General features: G+C 40.4%; 1 protein-coding gene across 2 annotated transcripts in view; it reads left to right on the forward strand.

The window, feature by feature from the left end:
• The first annotated feature begins 6050 nt into the window (after positions 1 to 6050).
• SCAI (suppressor of cancer cell invasion) overlaps positions 6051 to 13884 on the forward strand; it is a 63372-nt gene continuing 55538 nt past the window's right edge. For both annotated transcript variants that reach the window (XR_002125793.1, XM_019658830.1), the window contains exons 1-2: positions 6051 to 6126; positions 7568 to 7699. Coding sequence is in view for 1 of the 2 variants with exons in the window: in XM_019658830.1 (XP_019514375.1) it covers positions 6107 to 6126; positions 7568 to 7699 (152 nt within the window). In the remaining variant the exon portion in view is untranslated. The remainder of the gene's footprint in view (positions 6127 to 7567; positions 7700 to 13884) is intronic.

A 13884-nucleotide genomic window follows, 5' to 3' on the forward strand; every position in this document is an offset into this window, starting at 1 on the left:
TCAGGCTTCTGTAGTCCAGGGCCCTTTCCACTGCTGTTGGGACTCTGCATGTGCCCCTGGTATATAGTGTAGTACACACTTGTATCATTTCTCTCCAGGTTTCTTTTTTACTCTCAGATTGCCCATCACTCAACTCAGAATGAAATCCAGAGGAGTGCTTTCTTTCGTTGCTTTGTCAAAAGACTTCCTATAAAAAGAAACTGTTGGGCCGGCCGAGTGGCTCAGTCGGTTAGAGCGCAAGGTCTGAGCAGCAGGGTCGCTGGTTCGATTCCCAGATGGGCCAGTGAGCTGCGCCCGCGCTGAGCTGCTGCCGAGCTGCCAACAGGTGGCAGGATGGCTAAGCTGGTGAGAGTATGTGCTCCTAACAACAAGGTTGCCCTTTGGACTTCGGCATGGGATGGTGGGCTACGCCCACCCACAACCAAGATTGAACACGGCACCTTGAGCTGAGCTGCCCAGAGCTGCTGCCGGGCGACTAGATGGTGACTGGACTTGGAGCTGAGCTAGCTGCGCCCTCCACAACTAAGATCGAAGGACAGCAACTTGGTTGTTCGCCTTCCCCAATTCCCCAATAGAAAAACAAAAAGAAACTTTCAACAGGCAGGTCAGTAGTTTCAGATGCTCTGGATTTAGCAGAAGTCTTTGAGCAGTTGTCCCCACTCTGCTCTTTGGCTCGTGTGCCCATTTTGGAATCCGTGTCCAGACTTCATCATATATGGATTGCTTTCCTAGGGCTGCTGCCACACATGACCACAAAATGGGTGGCTTAAAACAAAGAAGTCTGCTCTCACACTTCAGGGGGCCAGAAGTCCAGTCACGATGTTGGTACAATTTGTTCCTTTTTAAAAACTCACAGGGAGAATCTGTTCCTTGTCCCTTCCCCAGCTTCTGGTGCTTGCCTGCAGTCCTTGGCGTTCCGTGACTTGCACCCACATAACTCCCGTCTGTGTCGTCTTCTGTACGTGGCCATCTTCCCTCTCTGTCTGTCTTCACATGGCGTTCTCCTCTCTGTGGGTGTCTGTCTCTATGTCTCTCCTCCTTGGCTTATAAGGACACCGGTCATGTAGGATTAAGGACTCACTGTATTCCGGTATGACCTCATGTTAACTCACATCTTAATTACATCTGCAAACACCCGATTTCCAAATAAGGTCACATTCACAGGTACAAGGAGTTAGGACTTCAGCATATCTTTTGGGGGGACACAATTCAACCCACAACAATATATGTCCTTCTCTTTGTCTCTCCTTTTATTCTTACTGATGTGGTGTATTTACATACATGTTTCCCATAAATGTCTGTAGAACTGACCTTGTTTATAGATTTCCATGTGTATTTCCCCTACATAATCGATGTTGATACGTACATACACTTATGTATTTCATTCATAAGTCTGAGTTTACCATTTATTTTTTAGTAAACTGGTGAGATTGTGTTTGCTATTATGTTAAAATTTCAATTATCTATGATCTATTAATATTACACATATTTGAGGCCATAACAGCTGTTCATGTAATATGGAATTCGGCTTATAATTTTGCTTTTTTTGTGTTGCCCTTATATGGTTTTGGTGTCAAGGCTATGTTAGCTTTATTAAAATGAACGTTGGGAGGAGAGTATATTCAATGTTAATGTGTCTTAAATGTTTGGTTTAAAACTTACTTGTAAAACCATCTGGGTCTGGTGTTTTTTCCTCCTTCTTCCTCCCTCCCTCCCTCCCTCCAGAGTCAAAGGTTCCGTTTTAGCAGATACTCCTAAATAGTTTTCTAGTGGTTCCTGTTGCTATACATTCTTCCCACACTAGGGATTGTCAGGTTTGTTTTTGTTTTTTTAATATTTGAGACACTGTATAGTAGTATCTCACTTTGGCTTTAATTTGCATTTCTGTGGTGACTTATGAGGGTCAGCAGCCTTTTGTTTGGCTATTTCCTTTTGGCCTTATCCCCCTCTCCCTTTTTACTGGATCTTTTTATTGTTTTTTTTCTTACTGCCTGATTGGCGTGCTTCATTTATTTTGATTATGAGTTCTTTGTCAAATATGTATATTGCAAATATCTTCTTTTACTCTATGGCTTGTCTTTTCCCTTTTTTTTTAAAGATTTTTATTGGGGAATTGGGGGAGGGGAACAGTGCTGGGGAATTGGGGGAAGGGGAACAGACAAGTTGCTGTCCTTTTGTTCTTCAGTCTAGTTGTGGAGGACATTGCTTCACTGGCCCAAGTTGGCACCATCATTGCGCTCTTCCCAGGCGAGACAGATCAGTCGCCGGCTTCTGGACGGCCGCTCACTGCGGCTGCTGGCTACACACGGTAGCCCATGGCAACCCACTGCCACAGGGGCTGCAGCCTACGCTTTCGCCAGCGACTCACGGCAAGCGTCTCACGGCAAGCGACTCACGGCAAGCGACTCACGGCAAGCGACTCACGGCAGCCCCATCTCCAGGTTGAGCTGTTGTTCAGCATCTTAGCTGTAGAGGGCAGTGTCACTGGCCCTCATATGTGGGATCCGAACCGGGGCCCTCTGGCGTCCAAAGCCAGCTCTTAACCAACGCGCCACTCGGCCGGCCCTGTCTTTTCCCTTTTTTAATGGTGTCTTTTAATGAACACAATACTTAGTTTTTTAAATGGTCCAATTTTTCCTTCATGATGAGTGTTTTTGGTGACCTGTTTAAGAAATCTTGTTTTACTCCAGGGTCATGAAGATGGTCTCGTATATTATCATCTAAGAACTATTTTATTTTACCTTTTACCTTTACATCCACAGTCTACCTAGAATTTGTGTATAGTTAGGTAGGAATGAAGGTTCATGGTTTTTCTTTTAATTTAGATACCCAGGTCCAGTTGACCCAGCACTGGCTCTTCTTTTTTTACCTTTTTTTCTTTTAGATAAAACCATTTTTCCTCATTGCTATACAGTGTCACTTTTGTCACAAATCAAATGTTCATGTACATGTGGGTTGTTTTCCAGCTCTGTATTCTGTTCTATTGGTCTGTTTTTCTCTTCTTGCGCCGATACCACGTTCTTCCCTCCTGGAACTTTACATCCAGTTGAATAAATTCTCCCATCTTATTCTTTGAGATTATTTTAGCTGCTGTCAGCTCTTTGCATTTCCATAGAAATTATAGAATCAACTGGTTGACTTCCACAAATCTATTGAGGTTTTGATTGCTATTGCACTGAATCCATTGCACCTGTAGACCAATTTGGAGAGAATTGATGTCTTTATAATTTTGAGGCTTCCAGTAAAAAAACATGGCATAGTCTTAATTTTCTGTAAGTCGTCTTTAATTTATCTCTCAGAGTTTTACAATTTTTTTTTTCTGATGCGATCTTGTACATATGCACTATGTTTATTCCTACCTACTTGATATTATTTGGTGCTACTGTATACCATACAATTTTTTAAAGTTTCAGTTTCTCATTATTCATTCTTGGGGATATAGAAATATGGTTGGCCTTTTTATATTCACCTTATATCCAACAACTTTGTTCAACTCACTGGTTAATTCTAATAATTTTTCTGTAGTTTTTTTTGAGAGTTCCATAAGAGGGTTCATATCATCTGTAAGTAGTGATAACTTTGTACGAGTATTTGTTCAATAGAAATGTAATCAAGTCAGCCTTGACATTGACCTCCCAATTTGGTTTTGTCTGTTTCCTCATGATTAGATTCCAGTTAGGGTCTTTGACAGGAACATCGCTTCTCATCGCATCCCGTCAGGTGGCTCAGGACTTTGATTTGCCTGATGACTAGCGATGTTCACTTTGATCACTGATTAAGGTGGCGTTTGCCAGGTGTCACGGCTGTGAACTTACTTTTGCCTTTTGGAATTAATGTGTATTTTGTGGGGAAGTACTCTGAAACTATCACATTCCCAATCAAACTTTCCATTTATTCACTTATTTATTTATATCAGTGTTGCTTCATGGTTTCTTATTTTATTCAGTAGGTGATAATCGGTTACTGTCATTATTTGTTTCTATGCTGAAATTATCCCCAATTTGACCAGTGGTAGCTCTGGAACCTATGCCTTCCCTCCTTTTTTGATGATTTATTTTTATTTTATTTTATTCCAGTTTTATTGAGATATCATTGCCATATAACATTGTATTTGTTTAAGGTGTACAATGATTTGATGTATGTATATATTGTGAAATGAATACCATAATAATTTAGTTAACATTTATCACCTAATATACTCATAGTTACCAGTTTTTTTTTCTTGTGATGAGAGCTTTTAAGATTACTTCCTTAGCAACTTTCAAATATGCAATACAGTATTGTTAAGTATAGTCACCATGCTGTACATTACATCCCAAAACTTATGTACCTTTTAACCGGAAGTTGGTACCCTTTGGCCATCTTCCCCCTTTTTCTACCATCCCCTATCCTCCACCTCCAGCAGCCATCAATCTGTTCTCTGTTCTGAGTTCTGTTTGTTTGTTTTTTATAATAGATTCCACGTATAAGTGAGATCATATGGTATTTGTCTTTCTCTGAGTTATTTCACTCAGCATAATGGTCTCTAGGTCCATCCATGTTGTTGTAGATGACAGGATTTCCCCTTTTTATGGCTAAATAATATTCCAGTGTGTGTGTGTGTGTGTGTGTGTGTGTGTGTGTGTGTGTGTGTGCGCGTGTGTGTGTGTGTATATAGTCACCATGCTGTACATTACATCCCAAAACTTATCTACCTTTTAATCGGAAGTTGGTACCCTTTGGCCACCATTTATATATATATATATATAACATTTTCTTTATCATTCATCCATCATTGATGGACGTTTAGGTCTGATGTCCTTCTGACATATCTTTATCATCTTTGAGCACTTTCTTGCTCTCTGGCACAGGATATACCAGATTCATCTTGTACTTTTCCTGCCCCAGTGCTCTAATTATCCAGTTACAGCTCTCTGGCACACTTTATTGGAGAATAGTATTAAAAACCAAGATTTGGGTGCTAGAATGTTCATACCATTGGGGAGTGAGGGTGGTCAGTTCTTCAAGGCCCTCTCTGTAGACAGATTTACAGAGCTAGGGAGCATGTATGTGTGTGTGTTTAAGTATACACACACATACACACCCCACAGATCTAATGTATATTTTTAAAAATCCCTTAGTTCACCAGTGCCTCTGGTTTCAATCCACAGGGTTCAGTCTAACATTTTCCCTTTTCAAATTTGTGTCTCCTTTCTTTTACAGAGAGAATTCTGGTTCTGATTGTCCTTAATAGATTTTCTTATTTGATGAATCCTCCTACATATGACAAATCTCCTGTGGCTGCCTCAGAACCCTGCCAGGTGGAGATGCCTTCCTCACCCTGCTGGGGCTCTCATGCCCCCTGCCAGTTCTCCCCCTCATGGATGCCCTCCGCTGCTCAGTCCAGCTCTACCATCCCATGCACACTGGCCCTTTGTGCGGATGTGATTGGTCTCCTCACAGTTGGACCCTGATACCCATGCAGGCTGCCCTCTGTGTGGACACCAGCTGTGCTCTGCCCCACCTAATGGCCCTAGCACTGGATTGTTCAGGATAGGGAGAGAGAGGGTTTCTAAGGAATTCTTAAGTTTCACTTTAATGTTTCTAGCTATAGGATTATTTCTTCCTTTTTTTTTTTTTTTTAAATTCTTTGGGCCCTTTTAGTTAAGGTCTTGTATTTTTTCTAATTCTGGGACATGTACAGAAGTTTATGTCTGCAAATATTTCATTACCGCCGTGTGTTTTTTCTCTCCTATATATATATAACATTGTGGGGATGGATTTGACATCCTTCATTTCCCTATTCCATATCTCTTGATTTTTCTTTTACGTACTTTATTTTTTCCTGATGTTCTTTGGCAGAGTAACCTTAAACCTGATATTTTAGCTTATTAATTTATTCAGCTATATCCTTTCTCTTCTTCAATCCATCTACTAAGTTTATTTCAGTGGTTATATTTTCATACCCAGTATTTTTGTTTGCTTCCTGCTAACATTTTCTTCCTGCTTTATTTTTCTAATATCCTTCCTTATTGAATCTTTTTTTAAACTTTCATTTTTTTGTTCTTATGAGCTCCTGTGTCCTGGGGCTATTAGCCATCTTGGCTCATGAGGTACATGAAGTGGGATGGAGAAAGCTGCAGTCTGGTTTGTACCTACTTTGTGCCTCTCCTCCTGGGTTTAGAGAATGAAGGTTGGGGTTGGGTAGAGGGAGAGCACGTACCCAGGGTCGTTACAGTGTGAAACCCCCTCCCGGGCTCAGCGCTTTTCAAGATCTGTTTCCCTCTCTTCAAAATCCTAGTCCATAGATTGTGGAAAGAGGGAACATGTGGGCATGCAGGGGGACCACCCAGTGCATCCGTTCATGTTGTAAACAACTTCCCCACCAGCTGGCACCAGTGCCACCCATCTGGTACCCTGCAGCCCCGTCAGAGTTCTATCTAGGCTTGCTGACCGTTTCCCTGCCTTGCAACCACAATCGCCTATTCAAGACAACATGGGAAAGGAAACTTTTAGCAAAACAACTGCACCACACCCTAACACCCACCTCTGGTGTGTGGTCCTTGTCTGCTCTGCCTATGTATTCTCCTTATACTGGGACCAGATTCCCGTGTTGTTCTAGGGATGTCTGTCTGTGTGTAAACACAAATGAATTTTGTGTGTGTGTGTTTAGTATAGGTTCTTACTATATATACTGCCTGGCAACTTGTTCTTTTTAAAATGACTGATTGATATGATTGATTACATATGAAAAGAGTTTGGATTCAATGAAATATAGCTTTAAAACATACCTCTGTGGTGTGTGTGGGGGTGTGCGATTTTTATATCTCTTTATACTGAGGTATCCTTATATTTCATTATCTTTTTTTTTTTTTAATTTTTTTTTTTTTTGGGGGAACAGCCATGGTCATTGGTTACACATTGCTTTCAAGCTACAGTGGCATAGTTGATTCTTTTAGGGAGGGTGCAGTTCACAGTGGCCCATGCGGGGATCGAACCGGCAGCCTTGGTGTTATCAGCACCATGCTCTAACCAACTGAGCTAATTGGTCATCCCGCCTTATCATCTTAAATATAACTGTAAGTTAGTGATAGGGTAGAGTGCAGTCTTCAGTATTCTATGAATGAAATGTACTTAACCATTTTGCTCTTTGGTTCTTTTAGGTTATCAGTTTTTAAATATTATGATACCGAAATAAATATCCTTATGGATGTTTTCCATTTGTAGCATCATTTCCCAAGATGGATTTATAGAATGGATTAAATAGATAAATAGGTGAAAAGATTCAACATTTTTTATTCTTATTCATATAAAGGAATGTCTGGAACATAATAGGTATTCAAGTGATATTTATTGGATGAAAGAATATTCTAAAAATTAGTTTTCAATATGGATGTACTAATTTTCACTCCCACCGACAATATGAGATTGTCTGTTCTCCCACACCATCTTACACTTATTTTGATGATTTGATTGTAATCAGAAGCATTCTCTGTCTTGGAAAAAATTGCTATCAGATGGTATAACTAAGGTCTGTTTCTCCTTTTATTTTCATCTACTTGGTAAATGGACACATGTTTTCTTACAGGACTGAATTTGCTCTTAAAGAAATCATGTCCTCTGGAGGTGCTGAAGATGACATCCCACAGGGAGAGAGGAAAACAGTTACAGATTTTTGTTACCTTCTGGATAAATCTAAGCAGCTGTTCAATGGGTTAAGGTTAGTGGAGTCTTGATGCCTTATGCTTGTCAATAGTTTTGTATATTTTTCCCCGTGGCTGATGTGTGGTAAGTTTCTGGAGGTTATTTATTAGCCTAGGATGTCCTCCTTTATTAAAATGCAACGTCTCTGAGAGCAGAACCCTGTTTGTCACCATTTCCCTGGCACCTAAGCCAGGGTCTTGCGCCTTTGTTTAAATGAAGAATTCCCAGGACAGTGTCCTTAGCCCTTCACTCTGCTGCTTCCTGTTTTGTGCGACTGAAGAGATCTTTGAGATGAGCTTTTTCTTGTGCTTTATAGCTTAATTGCACCTTTTTAAAGAATTATTTTCTTTCAACCATTACAATTCCAGAAATGACCCCAATATTCCCAGGTTTTAGGTATTTTTTTCCCCCTAGAATGTTGTAAGTGTTCTAAATTGCGTACTTAGACTTTTTTTTCTTTTTCCCCCATTCTTATCCAGGTATGTCTTATTTATTCAGCATTTACTTGGGCCCCCAGCGTATGCCATATTCTGTATTATGTACAGATAATCCAAAGATAAAACGAACAGCCCCTGCCCTCAAATATTCTGTGAGGAAATTATGAAAATGCAAACCCAAGGCCACCTTTCTGCTCACTGCCAGCCTTAGATTTGGCATATCTGTTAGGCAGATTTCTGATATATCTCCACGTGCCTGTTGAAATTAAGGCAAACAAAAAAATTAAGGGGTGGTAGAGTTAAAGAGTCAGAAACCAAGTTTGCATGAAAAATTCGACTGTAACGTCCAGTTCATGGCTCCAGACTCCTTTATTCCCAACTCGTAAAACATTATCATAGTTTAGAGTAACTCTCACCCCTTCTTCTCCTCCTTTCCCTCCTGTTTATATATCTATCGTTCAAATACAATAAAAATTCACCCATTCAAAGTTTACAATTATGTGGTTTAGTACATTTGTAGAACTATCGCCACAATCTAATTTTAGAACATTTAATCACCGCCCACAAGAGAAACCTCATTCCCGTTAGGAGTGACTCTCCATTCCCCCCAATCCCTAACCCCAATCTACTTTCCGACTCTCTGGATTTACCTATTACGACATTTCATATAAGTGGAGTCATACAGTATGTGACCTTTTGTGACTGGCTTCTTTCACTAAATACAGTATATTTTTGAGGTTCATCTATGTAGCAACATGTATCAGTATTTCATTCCTTTTATTACAGATTAATATTCCATTGTACAGATTTACCACATTTTGTTTATCCAACCATCCACATGTGAGTTAGTTTGCACTTTTTGGTTGTTAATAATACTGCCTTGAACATTGGTATGTGAGATTTTGTAAGGACATATGTTTTCAGTCCTCTTGAGTATGTATACCTAGGAATGAAATTGGTGGGTCATATGGCGATCGGTATTTAATTTTTTGAGGAAGTTCAGATGGTTTTTGTTTTTCAAAGAGGATGCATGTGTGAGGGTTCCGTTTCTTCCACATCCTTACCAACACTTGTTATTGTCTTTCTTTTTGGTGATAACTGACCTAGTGGGTGTGAAGTTGTTTCTCATTGTGGTTTTGATTTGCATTTCTCGAATTAGTAATGACATTCAGCATCTTTTCATGTGCTTATTGGCCATTTTTCTGTCTTCTTTGGAGAAATGTTTAATCCTTTGACCATTTTTCAAATTGGGTTATTTATGTTTTTGGTTGTTGTTTTTAAGTTGTAGTTGTTCTTTATGTATTCTAAATACAAGCCCCTTGTAAGATGTAATGATTTGCAAATATATATTTCATTGTTTGGATTGTCTATTCATTTCTTGAAGGTGTGCTTTGAAGCACAGAAGCTTTTAATTTTAGTAAAGTCCAACTTGTCATTTTTTTCTTTCGTCATTTGTACTTTTGGTGTCATACCCAAGAAATCAGTGCTTAACCTGAGGTCACCAAGATTCACTCCTGTGTTTACTTCTAAGAGTATTTTGGTTTTAGCTATTCCCTTTACATCTGTAAACCATTTTATTTTAAAGATTTTATTGGGGAGTTGGGGGGAGGGAACAGCATTGGGGAATCGGGGAACAGACAAGTTGCTGTCGTTTTGTTCTTCAGTCTAGTTATAGAGGACGTTGTTTCACTGGCCCATGTTGGTGTTATCATTGCTCTTTCCAGGTGAGGCAGATTGGTCACCGGCCACTGGACTGCTGCCCATGGAGGCTCCTGGCTGCTGGCCGCTCACACTGGCTACCAGCCACTCATGGTAGCCTATGGCAACCCACCGCAGACTCACTGCAACCTACGCCGTTGCCGGTGACTCATGGCAGCCCAGCTCCAGGTTGAGCTGTTGTTCACCATCTTAGCTGTAGAGGGCGCAGAGTCACTGGCCCCAATGTGGGATCCAAACCGGGGCCCTGCTGCTCAGAGCTGGTGCTCCTAAGCGAGCTCTTAACCAGCTGAGCCACTCAGCCGGCCCTGTAAACCATTTTGAGTTAATTTTTGTGTATGAGACAGTAGGCATTTTTTAATCAGAAAATACTTTTTCTATTTATTATTGTAATTCTTTAATTTTTTTCTTCCTTGTTCCTCCTTCCTTATTTGTACTTGTAATGCTTAGATGACCATTCAGTCTAAATCCTCTGTAACCATCTACTCTCTTTTGATTTTCACCTTTCTTCTTTTTCTCGATATTTTCAGAAAATGTCTCGAACCTTCCATGACCACTCTGAGTTATGCAAATTTAAACACCTTTCTATTTTCAAGTGTTAGTTTTCATGCATTTCTTTTGAAATAGTGATTTCTTTGGGAATAATGAAAAGAAAGTTTTTTTGATTGCCCCATCCCTTATGTTTGCGTAGGTCTGAATAGAATCACAGGATCACAGTGCTTACAGAGAACAAGAAATACATTGGTCGTGGTTCTAGACCAGCTTTGAAACTTGAGGAAATGGGATAAAGTGAGAATTCAGCTGGAAAAGCATCAGCTTTTAACATTGGCCCTCCTGTCCCAGCATTCCCGTCACTGCACCTGCTTATCTTTTGGCTAGCTTTCCTTTGTATTTTTCTTTCTTGAGTTCACACACTGGCTATTAAACTTATTATTGCAGTGTAATATACTTGCAGAAAAATACACATCGGCGTATTTGGTTTTTTTACAGACTAAACACATCCATGAGGCTTGTAGTTGGATAAAGAAATAGAAATACAGCACCTCAGCAGCCCCCTTGTGTTCCCTCCCGCCTGGACTTTTTAACTTTCTGAACGGAATGAAAAAGTGCATTTTAGTGCATGGAAAGCTTCAGAGTTTCCATGTAATGCCTTATTTGGATATAATAAATTCCCTTTTTATTCTTGAAGGTGTATTTTTCCACCTTATATTATTAAGCCGTTCATCCAAGTTGTCAGAGCCTTTTCAATTTCCCAGCTGCGAATATCTTAATGGAGTTATTTTTCTTGACTGAAAATACCTTCAGATAATATGTGCATGATAAATAAGCTCATCTTTCCACTCACTGTGTAAGAAAGCATAGTCCAGGGAGTGAGAAATGGATAAAATGAGTGGTGTTGGGCTTCTAGTAGCTCTTACATGTAGTTACATTAGTAATGAAGTGTTAGAAAAAGCTTTGAATACCGTCAGAAAATGATCAAAGCCCAAGTGCTTGCAGGGTTCTGGTTACCATGGTGATGAAGCAGCATGGAATACTTGCTGGGATTATATAAGGCAGCATTGAGACCTGGATTTGAGATACACAGCTGTGTCTCCCAGAGATAGCCATGACTTTTGGTGCTTTGAAACAGCAGAGGCCTCCAAGTCACTAATTATTTGTCTCCAGAGGAGCAAATACACAAAGCCAAAATACGCTAGGGGCCCAAGAAAGTGTATATTTACTGAGAGGTGCACCAAAGTGAAGTGGAATGGTCTTGCATAAAAATCATGACAGAAATTATTTTTATTAAGTATTCTCCCAGTGTTTCAAATTAAAGAAGAAATCGTCTACCGTGCTTTCTTTAAAAGCCTCTTTTTAGGAAGCCCGGGTCCCTAAATAGAAAAAGATATCTGAGAAACTCACAGGTTGCTCCGTTGTCCCCTTTCTCCTCACTTCTCCTTCCTCTCCCTTCCCTCTCTTTTTCCTCCCCTCCATCTTCCTTCTCCTCCTCCTTCAAAGAATTAATACTTTCCTAGAGGCAAGTTCTGCAAACTGGTGATAGTAAGGCACATGCTATTCAGGGATGATACCCTAAACCTTCTGTACAAGCTTGTGCTGTATGCTTTCATTTTAAATGTCTTCCCACTCAAAAAAATTGCACTTGTGTTTGAGGTAGAATGCCACCAGAGTGCAGCAGGTATTTTAATTGCACAATCTAGAGAAGCGTTGACTAATCAACTCAACTTAATGGGATTTAAAATTTTCCAGCAGCCGGATTAAAAAAATGTAAACAGAAGAAAGTGAAATTATTCGATCCGTTATTATCCAGAATGTGTCAACATGTAATCAATATAGAAAAATTGAGATCTTTTACAGTCTTTTTTTTTTCATGCTCGGTCTTGGAAGTACACTGACTATTTTACACTTACACACATTTTGGTTCAGATTAGCCACATCTCAAGTACTTGGTAGCCACATGTGGTTATTGGCTCAGGCAAAGTTCGCCCCACTTTTAGCTTGTGTTCTCAGAATGGGCCATTGTTCTGTCTGGTGATTACATATTAGCTATTTTGGCGCTCTCTTCTCCACAGATCCATCAAATGTCCCCATTTATTTCTTCTGTCTCTTCTTGTACAGCCAGACACCAGTGTCCTGCAGGCCTTGGCCATTGTTGATTTGACCCTACCCACCTGTACTTTGGGATTTGAGGGGTACCTATCACTTATGATATTAGTTTGCTCTGGCTATTATAACCAAGTACCAAAAACTGGGGGCTTAAACAACAGAAATTTATTGTTTCACATTCTGGAGGCTAGAAGTCCAAGATCAAGGTGTCAGCAGGGTTGGTTGCTTCGTAGGCCTTTCTCCTTGGCTTGTAGATGGCCATTTTTTTGCTGTGTCCTCCTGTGGCCCTCCCCCTTTGCCCAAGTACCTCTGGTGTGTCCCTCTGTGTGTCCTAACCACCTCCTTATAGGGACATGAGTCAAATTAGGGTTCATCCTAAAGGCCGCCTTTTAACTTAATTACCCCTTTACAGGCCCTGTCTCCAAATACAGTCACATTCTGAGGCACTGGGGCTTAAGACTTCAACATATAAATTTGGAGGTGACACAATTCAGCCCGTAATGGTTACTTTTGCTGAAAATGTTGTCTGTGGGTTTTGGGGTTTATTATCTAAGTAGTTATGCCGGTTTTTGGAATATATCTGAGTAGATTCAAAACTGCTTCCACCATTTCCCCGGAATCCAGGAGAATTAGCGATTTTAATGCCATACCAAACAATTAAAACAACAAAACAGATGAGCACATTGCTCATTAGTTCTTTTTAACGCTCAGTGATCAGTAGAACCTTGTCTTGTAAGTTAGCTCTCTCTTTTAAGATCTTAATTGTCAGGCCTGGTTAGAAAGAAAGAGAGCCGTCTCTACATTTTAAGTTGCTGCTGGAAACTAGATCAGCGATTGGCAAGGGTATTTGTGGTTAGTTTTTAAGGTCCTTCAGGAGGATTGTAAAGAGGAAAAGCAAAGTTATTTTAAATATCCTGGATTTCATTAAATGCTCAAAACAACTCTTTGAGTGTCTGTTTTCTCAGCTTTACAGATGAAAAAACCAGAGCTTTGGCAAATAAAGTAATAGCCTACGTTAATATGATGGATTATAACTTGGGAAGTGCTGCTTCAGGGAAGTTTCTCCTGAATATAGGAGTAAGGATCCCCCAAATCTCAGGGGGGGCTCTGACAGCCTCTTTGGGGGTACCAGAGGCAAGTGCTTGACTCTAGGAATGGCGACAGTTGGCTTCCTGGCTTCTTGTGCAGAGGAATCCACATCTTTAGAGATCCTTTGGGTATTGTCACACCTACAAGACAGTCATGAACATTTGGTGGGACAAGTGAGGTTATAAGGCACGGACACCTTAGGGGGGGCTTGGGTTTTAAAATTCGGCAACCGAGCAAGGTACCATTAGAAAAGAAATTTAAGGGCTGGCCGAGTGGCTCAGTTGGTTAAGAGCTCGCTCAAGAGTGCGAGCTCTGAGCAACAGCCGTTCGATGCCCGGCCCAAGCTGAGCTGCCA

This window comes from Hipposideros armiger, unplaced genomic scaffold (assembly GCF_001890085.2).
Source record: "Hipposideros armiger isolate ML-2016 unplaced genomic scaffold, ASM189008v1 scaffold_290, whole genome shotgun sequence".
Taxonomy (NCBI): domain Eukaryota; kingdom Metazoa; phylum Chordata; class Mammalia; order Chiroptera; family Hipposideridae; genus Hipposideros; species Hipposideros armiger.